Source organism: Sinocyclocheilus rhinocerous, unplaced genomic scaffold, assembly GCF_001515625.1.
Source record: "Sinocyclocheilus rhinocerous isolate Xijiao unplaced genomic scaffold, SAMN03320098_v1.1 scaffold106, whole genome shotgun sequence".
In the NCBI taxonomy this organism is placed as follows: Eukaryota; Metazoa; Chordata; class Actinopteri; order Cypriniformes; family Cyprinidae; genus Sinocyclocheilus; species Sinocyclocheilus rhinocerous.
The window spans coordinates 987,709-1,011,507 of record NW_015633181.1 but is presented as its reverse complement, the minus strand read 5'-3'; the positions used below and the strand labels follow the sequence as shown (position 1 = coordinate 1,011,507).

Below are 23,799 nucleotides of genomic sequence, written 5' to 3'. Positions count from 1 at the left end.
GTATTTTTTTTTAACAAAGATTAATAACTTCTGTAGCAAATGCAACTATTGCTCATTGTGAGTGTTAATGCATTAACTAAGGTTAACTAATGAGGTCTTATTGTAAAGTGATACCTATTGGTCTTTATAGTTCTTTTGCACTTTAATCTGTGTAAAACTTTTAACTTTATACATTTTTCTGTATTGCTTTATTGCATTTAAATGTTCAGTTATTTTTGTTATAAGAAAAAAGTTATTAAACCTGTTATACTTGTATGTTAAACCTGTTATGACAGCACTTTTTTTTAACTTAATTTCAATATCGTGATAATACCGTATACCGTAATAAAAGCATTAGCAATTAATCGCAACATGAAAACTTGATACCGGCATATCCCTAATAGGGGCATTTTAAAGGTTATAAAAACAGACTAAATGTCAATACAGGCTGAAATCATGGGTGAATTGCCCATGACATGCACTGCTTACACATGCTTTACAAAAAAATGTGCTGTCTAATGAGGTCCTTAAATAAATATGACAAAAGACACACAATGACTTTAGCCACACAGTGGTTAATGTGCATGTCTAATATAAGAGCCCAAACAGAAGTGAAAGAACAGACAGGAAACTCATCGCTGGTTAATGAGTGTTTGCACCTGCAGCTTCAGCTTTAAAATTACCACTTCTCAAAAAAGGCTCTAGTGCTCAAATTTACAGCGTGCATACACTCACGCATACAGTCATTCGCAGCTCTTCAGATAACAGACTCTCAGAACAAACCAGTAACAGACCGAAAAGGTAAGAAACCATTTATTTTATATTTTATTTTGTTATTATTTTAAGCTCCTCTATTTCATTTCAGTAATTTAAAACCCTTTAACTGTCACCCGTCCCCTCTGTGGGACGCCTAAGTTTACTTCACTATATTACAATTAAATCCTAATCTAATCATGACAAACTATATATCGTTGGAAAGGTCTAAGACTCCTAAATAGATATTTTACCAATGTTTTTGTTAAAAATTATGTAGGAAAAGTAATAGATTAATTGTTGACAAGAGTGCACCTCAAAAATCTACATCATAACAGGAGTTCTGACCTTTGTCACAAAAAAGTCTTCTTCGTTGCCTTTTTCTCTATCACACTTTAGAAATCATCAGAAATTATATATCAATTGAAAACTTTAAATCTCAAAATTCATCCTTTGAAACCCATTTTAAAATCAAACATTGCATTACCATGAAAATGGTACATCAATATCATGTTACAAAATTTTTTCATTCATGAATTATAAAAATTTAAGTTTGGATCGTGCACTTTCACGTCTATGTTCAAAAATGTGAGTGACAGTTAAGGGGTTAATAAAAAAGTGACAAAGGTATATAAATTGTGATAAATGGTATATAAATTAAGGTACATAAAATTATATATAATTACTAACATACTAAGTTTCATGCACACTGTGCATATATTAAAAATGAAAGAAAATGTGTAAATTTAAGTGATATATTGCATTAAATTAATCTGCTGTACATGAAGAACTAAGCAAGAAAAAATAATCCAACAATAAACATTAAAAAATAAAATTTCACATATACATACATATATATATATATATATATATGAAATATCCTCCTCGGTAGAAATGAACTCAATAGAAATAGGACAGGGGCAGGGACATTCATTTGATTTTAAAGATACATTTGTAGAAAAATGGTATGTAAATAATGGCTTATAACGTACATTTTTTTTAACAGAAAGTAAAATAACAAAACTTCTTATTTCAGTTATGTCTTGCAGAACCATGATAAGTCCCAGAACAGTTTATTTTGCATACTTTGCATTGCTCTTCGGAAAGCCACCTGCTAAAGCCACAAATAAGAACAACACAACACCAGTCAAAATAACAGAAAACATAACTATGATAAATGACAAAAATGGCACACCACCAACATCCAACATTAACAGACAGACCACCGAACTAAACTCTGCAGCGACAACAAATAAACAATCAGTCAGCACTCAGGCCACTACTAAACCCAAGGAAGGACACTGTATTTTCTTTCTACCAACTGGTAAAGATAACCTGCAACTGATTGTGGTTGCTCTCACAGTGGGCTGCTTGGCATTGTTGCTGACCACACTGATATGTGCCTGCCAGGTTTGTCACCTGAGAGGAATTATCTCTAGTCTCCAGCATCGTTACGACAACATTGACCGACATGCCGTAAGAGAGAAGAGTGAATCGCCATGCAGGGATGAAGGCCAAGTGGACGGGCAGCCAACTGAGACCTGCCTTCTGCTATCAGAGGTCACCACAGCACAAGAGGAGAGTAGAGAGGATGAGGAGAACAAGACTGAGCCCTGCACTGAGCCGCCTGTGAAGGACACAAATGGAGACGTCACCCAAGAGAACAGTCTTGAGCCTGATGCAAAAGCACCAGAGAGCTCCGACACAGGGGTGTGATCACGATCAGACACTTAACAAATGGGTGTCACACAACTCCCCCTTGTGGCATTTAAAGTCTGCACCTGCTTAAGCTTTAACTGTTATCTACTGCACAAGACTCAGGAAGAAGATCTGAAATCTGAATGTATAAAATTATATATAAACAAAAGCACTGAAAATACTGCAAATAAGCCTTTGTCACTCTCAACATTGTTTTTCTTCATTTAGCCTATAACAATATTGTATGGCCATGTTTCAAATGTGTGCATTTATGTTGTCTGTATTTTAAATAATGTATCTGTATTTTGTTCACAATGCAAAAAAATCCTTAAACATCCTTAAATGAGATATATGTATTTGAAAGACAAAAACATGTACGATAAGACTATTTTTGGGGAGTATATCTATTTATTGATTTGATTTTTTATGCTTAAAAGAACAAAAAACTATATGCCAAATATGGTAAGAATTTTTTTTTTTATGAATTATAATTATTTTCTCTGAAAACAATCAGATTCATCCAATTTTACGAGTAAGCTTATCTTGTTTTAAGGATGTTCAAATAGTTTTAGTAAAAAAAAAAAAACATGACAAAAAAATTTGAAAATGACTGTGTGCATTTTTGTGTTTTTGAAGAATAAAAAAATGTTTTGTCTTTATTTAAAACCTTGAAAGTATACAAGACTTGGTGTTTCTCATCTGAATCAAAAACTTAACGTAAAATTAATATAAATTAAATCCACACCATTTCATTTTGTAGCATAACACCACCATGAGAAAATACATCATTTTACAGCTACACCCACGTTTCTGCTATTCATTCACATTTAACACATGATCACGTGATCTACTGCATTATATTCTCAGCATGTTATAAATAGAAAAGCAAACCATCCAGGTCAGTTGATAAAAGGATCGCCTCCTCTGACTTTATCATTCTGATCTTTGTGAAGAGAGACAGAGGAACAGCCTAGAAATGGTAAGACACATTTTGCCAAAGAAACTTTGTTTGAGTGTAATTTGGTTAAAAATTCCAGTTAGAAAACTTTGTAAGCAGCACTGAAGTCAAACACCACTGGGAAGGATTTAAGATTGAATAACCTTTTAAAAAGAAAAATGCATGTGACCATTATACTCTATAAATATAATGCTGGAATATTTATAGTTCTTCAATTATGTATTTCTGACTGGCTAAAAACACACTGTTGGTTAAAATAAATAAATAATATTTAAAATATGCATACATAATAAATAACTTGAACAGTTGTAGATAGTTAAACTGTAATGTGAATGGACAAAGTTATTGTATATGTACTATATTAAAAGGACAATCTCCTGAAGAAACAATATTTTATATGAAAAATAAACCCTGTTTAATATCTAAAATATAAGGTTCAATTTTATGTCTGTTTTGTTCTCTCTCTATAGCCATAAATATCAAATATTACACATGGAGCTACTTAGACCTTGTTTGTTCTTTTATCTGTTGGCCATTTTGCTGTCACTGAGCATCTCTTCGACCACAAACTCGGACCCCACCAATGCAGAAACACTTCAGTGGAAGGGTGGAGATGGTGTGAAAAGGTCACGAGTGAGAAGGCAGAACTTCCACATACAACATGCATTACATTTACCAGAAAAGGCTTATGCTTACTATATGTTATGGAGACTTCTGAACGAAATGTACAACGATACAAACACCATCAAACCATTAATGATGAGACCAGACAAACTGGAATTTACAACACCAGAAGGGCCAAAGAACATGGAGATAGAGGTGAAACCATCTTCAACTCGCATACAGGAACAAAGCACTCATTCCACTGGTATGACTGGTACAAAGAACTCTAATGCTATGCCATCCTTCCCTACTCACTCGTTAACAGACTCACAGAAAACAACTCAATTAGAAGATTTACAACTAGTGGGACAATCAACTAAGCGACTCCAGACCATAATACAGAAAATTATAGAACCCAGCCAAGTTACAGAGCAACACATCCCTGATTCCACAACATTCACTATCAAAATCTCCTCCAAAGCAGCAGAAGAACCTTCTACAATTACCATACATGAACAAATCGACCACTTCACTGGCATTAATAGTATAAATAACTCCACTGCTATGGCGTCCTTCCCCACTCACTCATCATTACCAGACTCACAGGAAACAACTCAATCAGGAGATTCACAACTAGCTGAAGAATCAACTCAACGACTCCAGACCACAATACAGAAAATTATAGAACCCAGTGAAGTTACAGAGCAACACATCCCTGATTCCACAACATTCACTATCAAAATCTCCTCCAAATCAGCAGAAGAACCTTCTTCAATTACCATACATGAACAAATCGACCACTTCACTGCTAATGGCATAAATAACTCTACAGCTATGGCGTCCTTCCCCACTCACTCATCATTACCAGACTCACAGGAAACAACTCAATCAGGAGATTCACAACTAGCTGAAGAATCAACTCAACGACTCCAGACCACAATATAGAAAATTATAGAACCCAGTGAAGTTACAGAGCAACACATCCCTGATTCCACAACATTCACTATCAATGAAATCTCCTCCAAAGCAGCAGAAGAACCTTCTTCAATTACCATACATGAACAAATTGACAACTTCACTGCTAATGGCATAAATAACTCTACAGCTATGACATCCGAGGTGGAAAAACCAACGCAAAGCATGAGTGGGCGCAAACCAAGTTTGACAACTCGTTCAGCTACAACTGGATTGCACGTGTCAAAAACACAAACTGTTTCACAAAAACCCAAGACATTTATTTTACCAACACACAAATCAGCTAATACCGCAGAAGAAGATAACACGAAAACCCGCAGAGATATTTTTGGATTACTCTTCACTTTTGGGTGCCTTATGCTGCTGATAATAGTAATCTTGCTTCGGGTAGTCTGGAGAAGATGGCAAGCCCGGCACTGGAGGAACGACATGTGGGTAGCAGGTCCTCCTCTCCTGTGGGGAACATATCATTCAGTCTGGCAGAACAGCAGTTCACACACTGCAATACAGATGAGGAAAGAGAACAGCCAAAAGAAAAAGCAGGAAAATAGTGATGTTTCTGAGACTATTGCTCTCAAGCAACAACACAAAGACCTTGTATAAACATGAGGATGTCAGGGACTCACGGCACTCTATAATACTCACCCTAGACATTACAGCTTTTTTAACTAAACAAATTCTACAGACTTCTCAGTGAGTCACAAACTTCCAGACAACATCTTCGTGTCTTGCATATGCAAACACTTAACTTTACATGAACAAATGAGTGTTAATATTGCATTATATGTTGAGATTATGTGATTGTACTTTTAAAGGTCACTGCAGTGTTTTTAAAAATTGTTTTAATAAAAAAGCTATTTTGACCTGTATTTTAAGTAATATTAATCAGATTCACTAAAGCAAACAAAAACTTGTTGAAAAATGTTCATTTACTTTATTATATACAATGGAAAATCGATTACATGTCAAAAGACTATACGTCATGTGGCAATGACCATCTTCTCTTACCAAAGACCTCCAGCAGACTTTCTTTTCACTTTTTCCTCTGACTTTTCCTTTTGTCTGGCTCACACACAAAAACATCAAAAAACACTGATCCACTAAAACACATGCCACAGAATCTTTCAAAATGGAGTGGGGATTTGTGTTACTAGACAGCACATGTAAAATAAGAACTGAGTGCAGATGGATTTAGTTAAACTGTCTATGCCATTTCTGCTTGACACACTCAAACACAAACATACAGCATCATACACTCACACACAGAGCAAAGCTACATTAGTAGGCAGAGAATGTTTCATTACTGGGCAGCATTAGCAGGCTCTGAAAGAATGAAGCGATTGAAGAAGAAAAAGGAAGAGGAAGAGAGTGATGGAGAGTAGCACTGAAAAGTTTCTGTACCAGCGCTCTTTTGTTCAAAACGCACACACACACACACCTGCCTGGGCAAGAACATGATGGTGAGGAACTTTAAATAAGTTACCAAAAAGCGTGCTAGGAATTATACTACACTAAGAATTAAGAATTGCTTCATTATTAGTGTTTTAAAATAAAACACTGAATTTTACAGTATGTGCTGACTGTGTGGGAGAATCTGTGAGGAATTGATTAAAATGGTAAAATGTACTAAACGGAGATGACAGCACTCTTACTGATAGCTGACAGCATAATCAGAATAACAAAATTATTTTATAAAATTACAACTTTACTGAAATCACCAGAAAATTTCTGCAAGTTCAGAAATTGTGTTCATTTTAGAATTTTTCCCAGTTGGAATTTCATCAGACTCCATCCCAGTAATCTAAAACTCAGACAAAACAGTTTCAGACCTGAATTACAGGTTAAGTGTTGCTTGATGACTGAAGAAAGAATGAAAACAGGAAGGAGAGGGAGGGGGAGATCGCAGAAAAGAAAGCAGAGGAAATTGATGCTGAATGAGGGAATCCTAAAGAAGAAACAGAGATGTCAGCACTTCCTCTCTCTCTCTCGCTTTTTCTTGCACCAGGGCATAGACTCTACTACATCTCCCCTCCCTGCCTCTCTCTCTCCCCTCTGCTATCATAGTGATCCCAGGAAGGGACATGCACAGAGAAAGACGGGATTTGGATTTTACTGCAGCATAAAGCGAGAATAGCATAAAAAAAATAAGAGATCAGAGCGGTGCTAATCTGGAGATCAAGCAGAAAAAAAGAGGTGAGAGATGGAGAGAAACTGAAAGACAGAAAGAGGACAGGAAAAAGGAGCATAGAGTGATGACAAGGAGAAGGTAAGTAATTCACAATGCAGCAAGGTTTACCCTGAGGAAAGATTAGACTCACAATCACATTTCCATGTAATGTAGCATGATATGAACAAGCATCTAAGCACGTTATATATAAATGCTGTTTTTTTCTAAGCACATGCTTAGAGAGTCGAGCAGATCTAGGTGCAGGCAGATCTGCAGAGCCACTGCATGAAGACCTTCACAGCTCTGCTGTACGTTTGCATGTGTAAAACTGTTTCTCAAAACTCATGCCAATGCTTTGACTAGCTTCACAACTGCAAACAAAAGAGGCAAAACTCATACATACATACACATTAAACTTTTACATTGACTTTTTTTAAATCAATACCAAAGATTATATAAGACCCACGGTAATCACTCCCTAAAATTAGATTTATTATCATCACTAACCATAATCATTGTCATTTTAATTATTTACTATATTCAGATTCACTAAAGTTCAGACTCATCGTCATTATGTGGCATCAGACACACTGTGTAATCAGACTCACGCAGACCCCATTATAATCAGACACAAATTTCATTTCTCAAAATAAACTATATGCCATCACTTAGTTATCAGACGTCATGTAATAAGACTCAGTCAGTCAGTATAATCAGACTGCGTTAACACACTGTAATCGGGCACAAATTGCATTACTCAGTATAGTCAGACTCGTTGTCATCATTCGCAATAATCAGACTTACTGTCATCAGACCTAATCGGTCACTCAATATAATCAAATTTGGACTCACCATAATTACATAGCATCAGACACACTGTAATCGAACTCACAAAGGTCAGACACTAAATTTTATCTTCATTATAATGAGCCTGCTTACACCAATTATAAATCACACAGACTGCATTACTCAAAATAGTCAAACTCATTGCCATCACTCATTAATCAGATTTATGTACTAAATCAGTCAATATAATCAGACACAAATAGCATTAATCAATAAACTTATCATCACTCACATTAATCTGACTTAACCTCATCAGACCCAGTCACTCAATACAATCAGATTCACTAAAGCTCAGACTCATTGTCATTACTTACTATACAACACACTATCAGTTATCAGACTCATTTTCATGTGCATTATAATCAGATTTCTATCACTTACTATAATCAGACACAAATGACATTAATATAGTCATTGCCATCACACAATTCATGTAATCAGACTGTAATCTTTAAACGTTCTGTAATCAGACGCGATATAATCATACTCACTTAAATCACAAATTACTACCAGTCATGACATTAGTACAACACTACAAAAAAAAAAAAAACTTTGGATGCATTCTGCATGTAACAAACAAACAAGCATTCAGCAAAAAATAAAAAATCTCTTGCAATTGTCTACAGGAACACAATGAAGATGCCCGTGTGTGCAGTGATGTCCTGCCTGCTCTGGCTGTGGTTTACATGTACTTACGTACATGCAGAATGTCCCAGTGTTTGTTCCTGTAGCGAGAGCCATCGGACAGTTGACTGTTCCCGGAGGGGGGTTAGGCATCTGCCGGTGGGCCTGCAGCGAAACATTCAATCCCTCAACCTGACCCACAATCGGCTATCTGACCTGGACCACCACCTAAGCGCCTTCACACATCTGCGCATCCTGGACATCTCCTACAACCGTCTGCTTCACTTCCCAGCCTCGCTGCCACGGGCGCTGTGGGAAATCAACATCTCAGGAAACCGTCTGCGTGTTCTTAACAAGGATGACACAGCATACCAGTGGAACCTCAGAGTTCTGGACCTGTCCGTCAATAAGCTAGAACGTGTGGTCTTTATCAACAACACGCTCTCCAACCTGAAGGCTCTCAACCTCAGTCATAACAAGTTCTGGACGGTACCTACCAACATCCCCCAAAACCTGGAGGTGGTGGATCTATCCCACAACACTCTGGTCCAGATTCTGCCGGGGTCCATGTACCGGCTACACAGTTTGGCTCAGTTTTACCTGCACGCAAACCGCTTCACCACGGTCAGTGAAGGGGCATTCGAGTATCTGCAAAGTCTGAAGCTCATCACTCTAGGGGACAATCCCTGGGCTTGTGAAGAAACTGCCAATATCAGCCACCTGTTGGTGTGGACCAAACACACTTCCGCCCGAGTGTTGGGCTGCCCCTGCCACACCTGGCATACCTGCGGAGAGGCTCACCTGTCCAGTACAGCGAGCTGGCACTTTGGCACCAACACGCAGTCCCCATACGTCTTTGGAACCGAGGAGCCAAGCCATCCATATGTACAAGTGGTCACCACACACTTCTGGTCAGGGACGTCACTCCTACATACCAAGGATGACCAAACAGGATCTAGAAGCACCAAGGAACAGGAGTCTTTCAGGAATGGCCTTCTCTTTACCTCAACTTCAGAGGTTTCCCATTCTAATACTCATTCAACTACAGAAGGCCCAGTCACAACAGGCAAATTCTTCACCACTCGCAGGACCACCACTCTCCGTACACGCAGTGTGAAGAGACCCAATCACAACCTCAGTCGAAACACAAGCTCAAGATGCAGTATGGGTTCGCTCTACACATCAGTCTGCTGTACGCTCCTTCTGATGGCCATGATGCAAGGGCTCTGAGGGTCAGCCAAGTCACACGGTCTTTCTTCTAAACTGGATCAAACTCTTAATTCATGTTAACAAATGAATAAAACATTAAATGAACTTAATAGCTTCCAAAACAGAACAGTCTCACACTATAGGTCTAACCTCCATCTACTGATGAAGTGGAGCAACAAGCAGGATTACTGGACATACAGGTTTACATGAAATGGGTGTAGAAGCATTTCATATGTTAATCAGATTAACTTCTGACAATCCATTTTGTTTAAAAAATGATTAAGTTAAATGCATGATTCTATTAATACTACTGCAATAATAAAAACATGAAAAAAAGCATTATTTTTTTAATCAAAAGCTTTGCACTGTTCAATAAAATCTATAATATAAAAATTATAAAATCAATATAATTAAATATAATGACTTTCATCAGAACACAAAGCTACTTTGTGATGCCATTCAATAAAGAAATATGCGTTCTGCCTGCTTAAGGGTACAACTATGGCATTTATTAGCAGGGATTAAACACTGATGGTAACCAGCCAAACTTTCACCACTTGGCAAAGCATCACTTGTCCATCCACGGTCAAAACAAATTACATTTGAATGTCATTTTAAAAAACAGATTTTAACCATGTACAGTTTTATGTAAAGTAATAAATCAGTCACTAAAATGAGCCAAAAACTACTGACAACCAGCAGGAACACTTGACCAAGATGGTCTACCAGCTCCTTCAGGTCCCAAACAGCTGGTAAGCCATCTTCACAACTACCTAAACCAGTGATGAGAAGCTCGAAACCATCTATCACGTATTCACGTTTCAAAAACGTAGCTTAAGCTGATGTTAACAGAATTTTCCAGCTGGGAAAGCAGTTTATTTTTATCACCATCATGCTTTTATTATCATCTTCTGACAGAACACAAAACATTTAGAAACCCTGTTATTACTAATAACAGTGATAAACACTTGTCAGATTACCCAGCTATGTAGGCATATCAAATTTAAAATAAGACTTATCTATATTTGGAAATCTTTTGTCGTAAACACAGCAACTCAAGCCAGTCTTCCAATTGTAACCATGATACCTCATGAAAAGCAAACAAACAATTTGTTAAACAAAAGGAAATCTTGTCAGCATGATCTTTCCATCACTGACCCTCCTTTTCGAAGAATCATGTGACTTCTTCCACTGGTGGCATTATTAAAAGCATCTGCATCTGTTTAGAGACACTGCACATCACCGCTTGCAGAGATAAAACATCAGCATTATTTACGTGGAGCACCGCTGGTGAGTACCCAGGGAATGTTTACAGCTCTAAATTATTTCTTTGGACTAATGCAAAGTGTTCACAAATTAAATTCTGAATGATTTTCAACCTCTATGAACATATATTAATCTTTTATCTTAAAAACTGATCAAAAACTGATGATATGTAAGTGTTAAACATCATTATGGAGCTAGTAAAAAAAAGACATGCTTATACTTCTATACTGATATGATTTTTGTGTTATGTTTTTGTCAGACCAGAGAAATGGCTCTAAGAGTGGAATCCTGCGTGGTTCTGCTAGTTGTGATGTTCGGCTGTATGCAGATTACCCTTAGTTCAAACACTACTACTATATCTCCCACTACCAACAGCACTGCTAAAAATAGCAACGGTGCTAATCAGAATGGGAACGGCACTAACCAAATTACAACCGGCGGCAGTTCAGCCAGCTCCTCCACCAGCTCCAATGGGATTATGACCACCACCAAAAACAGCATAAACCAGAATGCTAAAGATGCAACTGTCAGCGCCCTCGTTAGCAGTTCCTCCTCTTCCTCCATGACTAGCTTCTTCAAACTTCTGCTGCTTGTGTCCATGGCTCTGAGCTTTCTAAAGATGATACAGTGACCATCAACCTCCCTTGTGCTTCGAAGGCAGACAATAACGTGAGATTCTTCGGAGACGTAATAGTTTTTCTGAAATTCTATGCAACTGTCGTAGATGTGACACAGCTTGTAACAAACAGCTTTTTGCTTAACATTAGAGAAAAATATTTCAAATATGAAAAATATTGATACTATTCACAACTATTATGAAATGGGAAATCAGGTTTGTTTTTATTTATTGCTGTAAAATGCTGTAATATCTTCATACTTTAATCAGCAAAAGTACATCTATGCATCTGTAAGCTATTGTTAGTTAACTGATTGTTTTCAGAAGCAATAAAACTTTGAACAAAAAGAACGCTGTGTGCTTTTGTAATTCTTTTTTTTTTTTAAGTCTTACCTGCGAGTTACATAGTAAAACACAGGGTTTCCGTTCTTTGAGGTTCCAGCCTGGTAAAAGATATTAAGAGTCTTCAACGCTTTAAACTCTTCTTTCTCATGCACCTGGTGTCTAAAGAAAAATAAAAAGAAAGGTTTCAGCTTAAAATAAGAAAAAAAAATGTGTTAGAAAAATACTAATTCAATAGACAAAAATACTGTGCATACTGGAAGACAAAAAAAAATTTAAATACAGTGCAACATTTTCTACCTTGTCATAAACTCCTCAAATTTGGAGCTGGTGAGATTCAAGCTGGACCAATGAGTATCTGCTACAGGTTTGTGTTCTGGGGGACCCAGGTAAGCAAGCAGGGTGGCCATCTTATCAAAGGGCCTCCTTCCAACAGCTTTATGATCCCTGAAGTGTTTGGAAAAATATTCTCTGATTAACTGAAACTTCACTGAGAATTTGAGAATCATCAATAATTGTATGCTTACATTACAATATTTTCCTGAAGCACAGATATAAAGCATGACAGAAAATGGATGATGATTATTTTTACAACAAAACAGCTGTCCCTTAAAGATAGTGTTTTACCAATACAATCAGATCAGAGAGAAACAAGTCGAGGAGGGAAAGTAAAAAATGCAAATCAGTTCCCAACCAAATATAGAGATTTGAATGAGCAAAATTCCAAGAATCTAAGCTCAAGACATGCCCAAACTGCATTTGCACTTCCAATAACAGTCTCTCTGATACTGACTTGATGGCACAAGTCTTTCACAGCTCACCTGTTACTAGACAAATACTGGCCGATTTTCTCTTGGTTGTTCCACAGCAGCCTGTGCAGGGCCAAAACATTCCCATCACTAATGAAGGACAGGCTGTGGTTGAGAGAGTCGCTCGCCGGGCAGTCAGAGGCGATGTCCAGGAAAAATCTAGAAGGAAACCCAAAGTTTAAACTAGCTGGTGACAGGATCTAAATCCTGAAGATCACTAATCGCTTTCTTACCTTCTGGCTGCATCAAAATTACTCTTCACAAAGTCATTAAACGGCCTCATGTGCTCCTCTTTCGTGAACAAAACATGGTTGGCAATACTTTGCAGGATCTGACAAATGAAATGCAAGTCTGTTTAAAATGGAAACCTCCAAATCTTTCCGTTTGGTCAACAACTTTATTGTACATTATAATATATTATCTTTCATCATGCTTCTATTAAAGTAATAAAACACTCATGGCCATGCACTGCAGTGATTTTAGGCATTATTGCTATTATTTAAGTGGCTTATTGATTAATTAAACCCTTCTAGATGGTTGGCTTTCCAGATCATGGACCTGCTTTTGATCTGGCAGACCGTTCTGGACCAGCATCAACATAAGCTGGTACAACCTGTTTTCCAGCATGGACAATTTTTATAAAAGTAGTATTCATTTCATCTCTATGCAAAATACTCTCACCTTTGACATGAGTTTAAGGCCTCTTTCTATCCTGGGCGAAGGCTTTTTGTCGAGAATCCCAGCCTCGTAGGGAGAGACTATAGCCGGGTTCACGAAACGCAGAAACATGGCACTACCTACTGCTCCAATACTGTTCTGTGGGAAACGTTGTCTCACCACCTGAAACCAAAACAGAAATACACAGGAACGTGAAAAAAGGATTTTATGAGGTAACATGATGCTATTTCATTAGGGCAGTTCCAATCCAGAACCAAAATTCATAATAGCATTAATACATCTGAACATTTTAAAGTCAAGGTGTAGATGATCATATGATATTTGTTGGTTAAGGGGATAACATGAGGTTCTGTGAGGGAACTATCTGAATGAATTGGCACCAGAGGCTTTAGAGTTAAAGTGTGGAAAGCAGTTTGAAGCCGTTAAACAGTCTAATGATGGCGGAGGTCTTCACCAGTGAACTTTAAGATTGTTAGAGAAGAAAAGAGGGAAAAGCAAAGCATTTAAAATGGCACTACAGAGAAATGCGTTTTACTCAGAATAAACATTTCAGGTTGAACAGTCAAGCGTAAAATCATTCTGGCATTCAAAAAGGGGCGAAGTTCGTTACCAAATTGCATTACCCACAATGTATCACTGCATTCAATGCCCTGATAATTTCCAACCCTCAGTCCTGAGAGTGACGGCTCATGCAAAGATGATGGCCGGAGCTACAGCGTTTGTTGTTTTTCCTGGAGCTGGTTCTAAGAGGTACATTCAGTGAAAGCTTCAGCTTGCCAAAAATCAGGAAATTAGTAGACATGATTTAATGTAATGACAGTAATGCAGGCCAGAGTGCACAAAAAAGGAAGCAGATACATCCGCCATTCACACTTACTGCTTTCCTCACTTCCTTTCTGTCTTTGACAGATGCTTTAGACAGGAGAGAGTGACAAGTAGCCTACAGAACAGAAATGAGCACAAACAAGTCATGGCACAAGCTAACACACACACACACACACACACACACACGCACACGCACGCACGCACGCGCGTTTCCTAACTATTAGGCATGCAAAGAATGTGCATGGAAAAGTCTTTTATAACATTACAAATTTTTTTTACTGTCACTTTTAATCAATTTAATGGATCCTAGCTGAATAGAAGTATTAATTAAAAAAATAAAATAAAACTGACCTCAAACTTTTGCACTATAGTGTAGTTTAAATTTTTTACCATTATAATTCATTCGGCAGAATTCCACAGATTTTCCTGCACAACTGGCCTCATTTATGTAGCACAGTTACAATGAATTTATATAGCATTCGTAAAATCAACCTTTTGTAAATTATCACACTTAACTTAAGTGCAGAAAACGGTTTGCAGATTCTGTGTGGCCTTTTCATCACATACACAGGGACTGATGTCAAATATGTATTTGACAGAAACCAGTTCTACAGCCTCAGCACAATTCAGATTTAAAATCACATTTTAAATAAGCTACAACATTTAATTAGATTCCAAAGGCCATCTCATTTGTGATAAATTGTGCTTAAATAAGACCAGAAACATGCATTAAGAATGTCAATTTTGATTTCATGTTGGCTTTAAACGGTTTAATTCAACAGTCTCCACAGCAAAACTGAAGCATATTTGACATTAGTAATATGTGACCCTGGACCACAAAACCAGTCTTAAGTCGCTTGGGTATATTTTTAGCAATAGCCAAAAAAATTTTGTATGGGTCAAAATTATCGATTTTTCTTTTATGCCAAAAATCATTAGGATATTAAGTAAAGATCATGTTCCATGAAGATATTTAGTAAATTTCCTACCGTAAATATATCAAAACTTAATTTTTGATTAGTAATATGCATTGCTAAGAACTTTATGTGGACAATTTTAATTTAAAGTTTTCTCACCGGTGAATGACACATGATGTAGCCAAGCGGTTCCCAATTCCTGTCCTCACGCCCCCCAGCTCTGCATTGTATGTCTCGCTTAGTTAACACACCCGATTCAGATAACCAGCTCGTTAGAAGTGAGCTACGTGCATGAACTGTGTTCCGATCGATATGATCCCTACACAGTGTTCATTGCTCCCTACTCTCTGAGCAGGGGAAATCCATTGAAGTTTACTTCACTTCAGAACATTCATTCACGGATTTGCGCTGCGCAGCATCTTCACACACATCACACTCACACACACACACACACACGTCTTCACATCCAGTGCGAGGACTGGAATTGGGAACCGCTGATGTAGCCTATTGTAGTAATGTTGTCTCTGGTATTCTGGTCTGTGAGCGACGAGCGTATATGCGTTCAGAGGGCGTGGCTTTGGATGGCGATTGCAGGGAGGGTGGGACGTTCGCTTTCAGTGCTATCAGGCTAAAGTTAGCATTTTTCAAGATCTCCTACTGCACCTTTAAAGGCGATTTTCTCAGTATTTTGATTTTTTTGCACCCTCAGATTCCAGATATTCAAATAGTTGTATCTCGGCCAAATATTGTCCTATCCTAACAAACCATACATCAATGGAAAACTTATTTATTCAGCTTTCAGGTGATGTATAAATCTCAAGTTAAAAAAATGGACCCTTATGACTGGTTTTGTGGTCCAGGGTCACATATCATAACACATGGGGATACAGACATACACAGAAACCATCTCCACACAGGTTTAATATCCTTCAGGCATTTTGCGCTCCGAGTAATCACCTCAGAGGTTTCTTCAGCCTCACCTGAAAGAGACAGTGACAGACACTGCGGAGCTGAGGAGGAAACTCGCCAGATGAGCCGATTATGGCCTGAAAGAAGCGATCGGTCATCCGTAACAGATTGCGCTGGTTCTCCTCCAAATTCTCACCAGTCTCAAGTCTGCAGGAAGAACACAACCTAATTATCTCCGACCAAAATCTGACTATCACATATGCATGTCTGCTGTATTTAATGGATAATAAGACACAGCACCAAAAAAGTTTATCACATAAAAGTACACAAAATGTCCTTAAAATCAAACATTAAAATATATTTACATCACAATGAACTGCACAGGACTATATAATACGCAAAATTATTAATATGCTGGCACAGGCTGAGTAGGAAAATATTTTGATTTCTAAATACTAATTGAATTTCAACAAGTTAACCACATTTATCTTTATTAACCACACAAAACACAGTGTGGTCGGTGCAAATCAGTTTATCCTCATTGCAAGTGAACCTCTATTTAAATTTCTCTGGGTTAAATTCTCTTTTACTTTGTGTAGTTTTGTTCATGGTTTGGGGATGACAGCATGTTTTGCAATCTGTCCATGATGCTTCTGCCTAATTTGCTTAGCTTTTATCAAGTGACAGGTGAATTTGCACCAACATGCCAGTTGCGAATCACTGATTTAAAGGTTCAGTCATACAGATACCTGGTGGGATCCACCTCAAAGCTCAGCATCTGCCACTCAGTACCCGTGATCACTGCCCTGAGCAACGGCTCCAACAGCTTCTGCAGATACGTGGCCCCGTATACCTGAAAGAGGGAGTTTCCATGAGTTTCCAAGAAGGAAATTCACAGCTAAACTTAATCTGGATCATTTGAATGATCATTTGGCTTCAGTGCATGCCAGGGGAAGCGTAGAGGTACCTTAAAACAGAACGTCATGATTTTAATGGCCAGGCTGTTGCCACGGAACAGCGTTTGCATGGAATCTGCCAACTCCACCTCCTTGGAGAACATATTCCACAGGAGCTGATACAGGAGATGCCTCGAATCAAAGAGAGTCACCAGAACACGGGCCAGTTCATCCTGAAAAAACCAAACACAAGACTAACTAAAAAAAACACTCAGACTGCGAGTTTACAGTAAAATCATACACAGATTTGGACTTTTTCAAAAAAGAAAATATAGTGCCTCACACACCCTTATCATTTGTAAATGCACTGGATAAACTCATTCTCACTCTAAAATTTCATTTGCAACATTTCAGTCAAATTACCTTCTTTAGGCTTACAATGTGCAAATAAACTTTTATGACATTTTCAAAATAAAATGGTGAGTAGTAATGGTCAATAATGATGCATGTTCTCATTTTAAACTATTAATAATACTTTTTTAAAAGTTAAAATCATTTAACAAAAAGAAAAAACATAGTTTTGCATTTTCTGCTTGCTAATAGAGAAAGTACAGTGTTTGCTAGGTCAGAAGTTCTCAACTGGGGCCTCAGGAAACTTTCAAAGGGGGACGCAGGATGACAAAGTATTTAAATTTAAAAAATGATTGTTACTATATTAAAATAATCTAGCTGTAATCTAAATACAAATGCTACAAAAATTAAATCATGAAGATGAAATCAGTTTTCTTCCCCCACAACCCACAAAAAGTATTGTTAATATTGAAGAACCTACATTTCTTGAAACTTTTGCCATCACAAAATGAATTGTGCTTAATTTATAATTTAATATATCAATACTCCCAGTATTTGTTAATAAAAAAAAGTTTGAAAACAAGTAGCTTTGTCATAATTACAGCAGAAATATCAGAAATAACGTTCATGAGGAGCCTTCAAGTCAAAAAGGTTGAGAACAACTGTTCTAGATAAAATTAATGAAAATAAATAGTAAAAAAAGTTAAACTCAAACATCAAAAAAAAGATAGAGAAAGAGAATGATAATAATATAGATGGTTGAATAGATAAGGGGGAAAAAAACAAATCAAAATTAATATGTGAATCTGTCTAAGACCATTGCCAAATCAGTATGCAAATAATCATTGATGGTTAGATTTTGACTTGCAAAGACTCTACTATTGTACGTCGATAAGAGATTCTCAAGTTTGAAAGATTCTCAACGTTACAATTGTTTGAAGTAAAAAGTTAAGCAATTTTTAAAAAATGTATTAAAATAAATATATATATATATATACATATATATATGTAACATACAGAATTGTGAAAAACAATTGTCTGAATTATGTTGCACAATTATAGCTGAATTAATTACTCATATTGCACTGTTAAAAAAAAAAGAAAAGATTATTTGCATAAAGTACCCACCCACTGTGAACAAGGGACCACATTGGCCAGCGCCATGGCGATAGGTAACTCCCCCTGATCCCCCATCATTGTGACAAGTTCCACAAGCCTCTCAAAGCGATCAGCCAGCGCAGTCTCTGCCAGCGTGTCAAACTCTGTCCCCTGCTGCAGGATCTTAGTCAGGACCAGCGTAAACAACGCTGATTACGCAGATTACGTTCATGCGCGCGCTTTCTCCCATGAACGTAAATAACGCTGATTACGTCGATTACGCTCTTGGGTACTCTCCAAAATGGTGGAAGACGTAACTCGGGGGAGAAGAATTGTTAAATAAATTATGTTATTTTTGTTTTTGTTTTGCTTTGCGCTCAAAAAGTATTCTCGTAGCTTCGCAAAACTGAAGTTGAGCCACTGATGTCACATGGACTGATTTACCGATGTCCTTACTACGTTTCTGGCCCTGGGAACATTACAGTTGCGTTGCAGTCTATGCAGGGTCTGAGAAATGCTCTCACAATTCATCAAAAATATCTTAATTTGTGTTCCGAAGATGAACGAAGGTCTTACGGGTTTGGAACGACATGAGGGTGAGTAATTAATGACAGAATTTTCATTTTGGGGTGAACTAACCCTTTAATACTTTTATTAATCAATGATAGATTAAACTGATGAAAAGTGACAGTAAGGACATTTATCATGCTACAAAAAAATTATATTTAACTTTATAACATTCTATTCATTCAATAAAATAATATTTAGTAAAATAGTAAACTGTTATTTTAAATTAATATTAGTTTTTACTGTATTGTTGATCAAATAAATGCAGTCTTGGTGACTAACGCAGTTCGTAGCTACGAGGAGGAGGAGGCGGGAACCGGTGAACATTCGGACATAAAACTTTAATTGTCAAATAAACGAACACAAAATCTAAAGTAAAGGTGGCAGCCCCTCACAGAGGACTGCAGCACACAAACATAAACAAAATACAACATCAAGTCCAGGCCTGGTCCTCTCTCGTCCTTCACATCCTTCCAGAGCTCCTCCGTGGGACTCGAGACCAGTGTGGCACACAGGTGATGCTCATTATCACTCGCGTCACCGGCCTCGCTCCGTTCCCACCCCACTCATCACAGTGACCATAAAAGATGTTTTTACAAAAACATTTTAAAAATACTACCAGTCCCAAACTTTTGAACAGTATAATTATATACATTTTTTATAAAATTATATTATAGCAGAAATCTGAACTTCTGGTACGACCGAGCAAGCAGAAAAAAAAACTGTTCTGTAGAGCCCTGGACAAATTTCTCAAATTCCTCTTTAGTAAATGATGAAAGACAAATATATCTGGAAACATTTATTTAAAGAATGATCTTCACAGCAAAGCTGATACTAACAAGCAAACAAATGACTTACCTGACCAGGTTAAGCATCATGGTCTCAATGCTGGCTTGACCCAGATGCTCTGAGCTTCCTTCCGTATGGTTGTCAAGAAGGTTCTTCATGATGGCGATGGTCTGCTCCACAAACTGCGTGTTGGTCTCATTAATTGGCACCTAAACATATGAGCACAGAGGCATAAGTACCAATGACATTTGATGTAAGTGACATAAATATATATATATATATATATATATTTAAACTTAAGCTGATAAAATTGATAGTTTGAATTAAACAGAATTTTCTAATAATTCTCAAATAATACAATAATAACCGATTTGGTTAAAAAAAAAAAAAAAACACTACTCACATTTTTGGAAAAACAACTATTCTCTAAAAAGAAAAAGTGTAAAGTGATAAATGTTAAGTTTCAACACTACAAATTAGGAAAAGGTATTTAAAGAGAAAAAATATTACAACATATTCAAAATAATGCAATATATGAAAAAAATGATTATATATTTTATAAACTAATAATAATTAATAAGAACGTTAATAATATAAGAATGATTTTAAAGCATTTGTTTTCTTTACAAATTAACCTAATGGACAGAAATGTCCCTTAAACTGAAAAATCACCCATATGTAGACAAAAATCGATTTTCTAATTGTAGGCCCTGTACAGATGCTGAGTGTAGGTGTGTCTGACCTGACTGTCTTCTAGTTTCGTTTTCGGGTGGCTTAAAATTAATTTGGTTGCATGTTCCCATTTAGCATGTGTGTCCTCCCAGGCCTGAAATGACCAAACAGAGCTGTTAAATTCTGTCATCCATGTTATCTTCAAAAAATAGATTTTTTTGAAACAAACCACAGAAACAGCACACAAGTACTAGACTGTGAAATACAACCACATTATTTGTAAAACAAATCAAGTTTTACATATGCTAAAAGGCTCCGATTCAAAACAATTATGTTAAATAATACAATGGCACACAACCAGGAAGATGCAAATGTGTTCGTCAACCAACCAAAATCACTCTACTACTGTACAATGGCATTACATGTGTAAATGTGTGACTTCTAACCTCTGTGTTTCCCGGGGTGGGCAACTCAATCCTCCGAAGCAAAGCCATTACTCTCTTCTGTAGAGCCGAACGACCTAGAAAAATCAGAAAGATCACAAAAACTGTGCTGCCCTCTAGAGGCACCTGTAACATAACTCACAAATCTAAAAAAACAGAGGTATGTGTCTGAATCCATAAATTCAAACTAGTTTATCAGACAAACCTGTAATCATCATATTACTGACAGATGCAAACTCCATGAAAGTGTTGTAGTTTGGCAGAAGGGACTGCACAGGAATGTCTTCCCCACTGCAGCGGATGTCTGCCTCCTCACACAGGTAGCGGAAACAGGACATGGCCACCAGAACTGCCTCCATGTCTGGACTCCACAGGAACATGTAAAGACAGACCTCCAGCTTGGTCTGGGCCTGCCGGCAGATGGCAATGTTGCTGCCTGCTGTGGCCCGATCCTGTAAGAGAAGAACAGATAAAAGAAAGAAAAAAAAAATTTAATTAGTGCAATATAGTCAATATTGGTCATTTCATATTTTTCACCCCAATTTTTTTTTTTTACATTTCCTGGTTGATATCCTTGCTCTTTTGCTACACAGGAAAGTCAGGTCAAACACACTGCATTGTGGGATAAGGTATAGTAGTGTAGTTTGGTTGTACATTTCATCTTGCCAATAATAATAATAATAATAATTAGTAGTAGTAGTAGTAGTATATATTATTTATTATTATTATTAATTTTAATATTTAAATTGTATTTGTACCCCACACAATTGATGATAATAATAATAATAGTGATATTAATAATAAAAGTTATTATTATTGTTGTTGTAATAAAATATATAATAATAATTTATATTAATTTTTATTTAAAAAAAATTAAATTTTATTTGTACTGCACAAGTGCTTCCCAGTTCAGGATATAAAAACAAGCCAGATAACAACAGTAACAAGAGGAAAAACAAAAGTGAAAGATTAAAAAACAAGGAAATGTAATTGATGTTTTTAGAAATATCCAGATGATGTAGTCAAGGGTATGCAAACATTTTACCCATAATGCCCTGGGTGCAGAGGGCCGACTCACCTTGTTCCTGAGAAGAAATTTGTTTCTGCAGATGAGAATCTCTCGCAGCCACTTCAGAATCTCAGTGCTGTTGATCAGCTGATGACCAAACAGCTTCTTACAGATGAAGAACAGCACCTGAGAACTGGACCGACAGCAAATACACAATTAACAGGGCAATTTCTATTATTTCTATCAGCAACTATTCTCTGGAGTCGAGTCCACTGAGGAGCTACCTGATGTCCCAGAAAGTTTCCATAGGAGCATCTGGGTTCCACAGTTCGATGCTTTCAGACTGATGCAGGACCAAAAGAGCCTAAGACAGAGACAGATTATGACTGAAAACGTACACACAGACTATCTAAACTCATGCTAGAGGCACCAGATAAACAGAGAGATACAATGATCTCACCTCCATGGCCTCTTGGGAAATATCTCCCATGTTAGCAAGAGGCACAAGCTGCACCAGTCCTGTGATGAGATCCGCCGTGCTGCTGTGGACCTCCAGACCCTGTTTACCTGGATTCTGATTCACAAACACACACGTCAAGTCAAGTCAAGTCAAGTTTATTTGTACAGCGCTTTTCACGATACAAATCATTGCAAAGCAACTTTACAGCAAATTAAGTTTCTACAATATTTAGTGGTAGCTTATCAGTGGTGACACGTGACATTAAAAGTACAGCAGAGCATAACTTTATAAGTATCACATATCTTTATAAAGCTGAACCACTCACATGTAGCATCAGTTTGGGATCTGCATGGATGAGTTTCACTAAAGCCAAAAGCAGATACTTGTGACTCCTGGTGTCCAGATCAGTGGTTTTCTCTTTAAATTTCAGACTGCTCATTTTCAACGTCAAACTCTGAGAGGAAGACAGATATGATGTACTCATGAAGTATTCATTTTAATTTCTTAATTTATATACCATACACAGTTCATAAACTTCGTAAATTTAAATGTATAAGTATTATTTACATATATTTTATCTGTGATTTTGATCTTTTTTTCCTAAACTGAATTAAAAATGCTAAACTGCCATATTCATTTCTGAGATGACTGCTTGCCACTCTATGAATTAATTATGCAACAGTGATGTCATGGACTATTTGGAACATTCATTGTAGCATACTATATGCTGTTTCACATACTACGTCTAAAAGTAGTAGCCTGTCTGCATTAAACTGTGCAGTACACAAATATTCTATTCCCAGCATCTTTCCCCCATGTCAGACTGCTAGCAGGACACTAGAGGTGATCTTATATCTGAGAAGTTTTGCGGGCGTCTCACCGAGGTCATACGGAGGGGGGCGTGACTGCTGCAGCCCTGCACCGCTCTCCCCAGAGTCTCAGCAAACATGAGTTGCAGCTCTCCCGAGTAACAGTACACGGTATCGATCTTCGGCCATGAGTCCAGCGGGGACTAGAACATGATGGAAGACACACAGAGGACATTTGGACACCCTGGGAGTGAATCAGACATCTTATCTCTCTGAAGTGAACTAAGGACACCAGGAGCTCTTACATTAGTGATGATTCGGTGGAGAGAATTCACCAGCACGAAATGAAAGGTAGGAGGTGAGGACGGAGCCAGACACACCTTACAGAAAAAGAACGAGAGATTTGGGGAAAGCATTCTTTAGGTCAAGTCTGTGTATGCTCTTGGAACAGTGTACACATTGAACAAAACAAATGAATTAATTTAATAATTAACAACTAATTATACAGCTATAACTATATATATATATATA

General features: G+C 37.2%; 4 protein-coding genes across 4 annotated transcripts in view; 3 read left to right on the top strand and 1 right to left on the bottom strand.

Moving 5' to 3' along the window:
- Window positions 1-23,799, bottom strand: part of LOC107743463 (neurofibromin-like) — a 51,846-nt gene that overhangs the window by 19,104 nt on the left and 8,943 nt on the right. The window contains exons 9-28 of the mRNA XM_016556683.1: window positions 23,574-23,648; window positions 23,340-23,471; window positions 22,785-22,913; window positions 22,460-22,573; window positions 22,284-22,363; window positions 22,069-22,192; window positions 21,196-21,442; window positions 20,994-21,067; window positions 20,618-20,701; window positions 19,950-20,084; window positions 18,550-18,690; window positions 17,142-17,303; window positions 16,924-17,027; window positions 16,246-16,381; window positions 14,401-14,463; window positions 13,527-13,685; window positions 13,079-13,176; window positions 12,858-13,004; window positions 12,337-12,483; window positions 12,088-12,198 (exon numbers count right to left, since the gene is read on the bottom strand). Of these exons, the coding sequence (XP_016412169.1) occupies window positions 12,088-12,198; window positions 12,337-12,483; window positions 12,858-13,004; window positions 13,079-13,176; window positions 13,527-13,685; window positions 14,401-14,463; window positions 16,246-16,381; window positions 16,924-17,027; window positions 17,142-17,303; window positions 18,550-18,690; window positions 19,950-20,084; window positions 20,618-20,701; window positions 20,994-21,067; window positions 21,196-21,442; window positions 22,069-22,192; window positions 22,284-22,363; window positions 22,460-22,573; window positions 22,785-22,913; window positions 23,340-23,471; window positions 23,574-23,648 (2,462 nt within the window). The remainder of the gene's footprint in view (window positions 1-12,087; window positions 12,199-12,336; window positions 12,484-12,857; window positions 13,005-13,078; window positions 13,177-13,526; window positions 13,686-14,400; window positions 14,464-16,245; window positions 16,382-16,923; window positions 17,028-17,141; window positions 17,304-18,549; window positions 18,691-19,949; window positions 20,085-20,617; window positions 20,702-20,993; window positions 21,068-21,195; window positions 21,443-22,068; window positions 22,193-22,283; window positions 22,364-22,459; window positions 22,574-22,784; window positions 22,914-23,339; window positions 23,472-23,573; window positions 23,649-23,799) is intronic.
- Window positions 1,755-2,758, top strand: LOC107743414 (uncharacterized). The gene has a single exon (XM_016556638.1). It carries the CDS (start codon window positions 1,771-1,773, stop codon window positions 2,446-2,448), a length of 678 nt encoding a protein of 225 aa, XP_016412124.1. The 5' UTR covers window positions 1,755-1,770; the 3' UTR covers window positions 2,449-2,758.
- Window positions 7,030-10,070, top strand: LOC107743413 (oligodendrocyte-myelin glycoprotein). The gene is made up of 2 exons (XM_016556637.1): window positions 7,030-7,232; window positions 8,606-10,070. Exons 1-2 carry the CDS (start codon window positions 7,219-7,221, stop codon window positions 9,831-9,833), a joined length of 1,242 nt encoding a protein of 413 aa, XP_016412123.1. The 5' UTR covers window positions 7,030-7,218; the 3' UTR covers window positions 9,834-10,070.
- LOC107743415 (cell wall integrity and stress response component 1-like) lies at window positions 11,012-12,022 on the top strand. Its single transcript, XM_016556639.1, has 2 exons — window positions 11,012-11,102; window positions 11,338-12,022. Exon 2 carries the CDS (start codon window positions 11,347-11,349, stop codon window positions 11,707-11,709), a length of 363 nt encoding a protein of 120 aa, XP_016412125.1. The 5' UTR covers window positions 11,012-11,102; window positions 11,338-11,346; the 3' UTR covers window positions 11,710-12,022.

Excerpts from the sequence above, each read along its gene's own strand:
- LOC107743414 (XM_016556638.1), top strand. The coding sequence starts at position 1,771 with ATGTCTTGCAGAACCATGATAAGTCCCAGAACAGTTTATTTTGCATAC.
- LOC107743415 (XM_016556639.1), top strand. The coding sequence starts at position 11,347 with ATGGCTCTAAGAGTGGAATCCTGCGTGGTTCTGCTAGTTGTGATGTTC.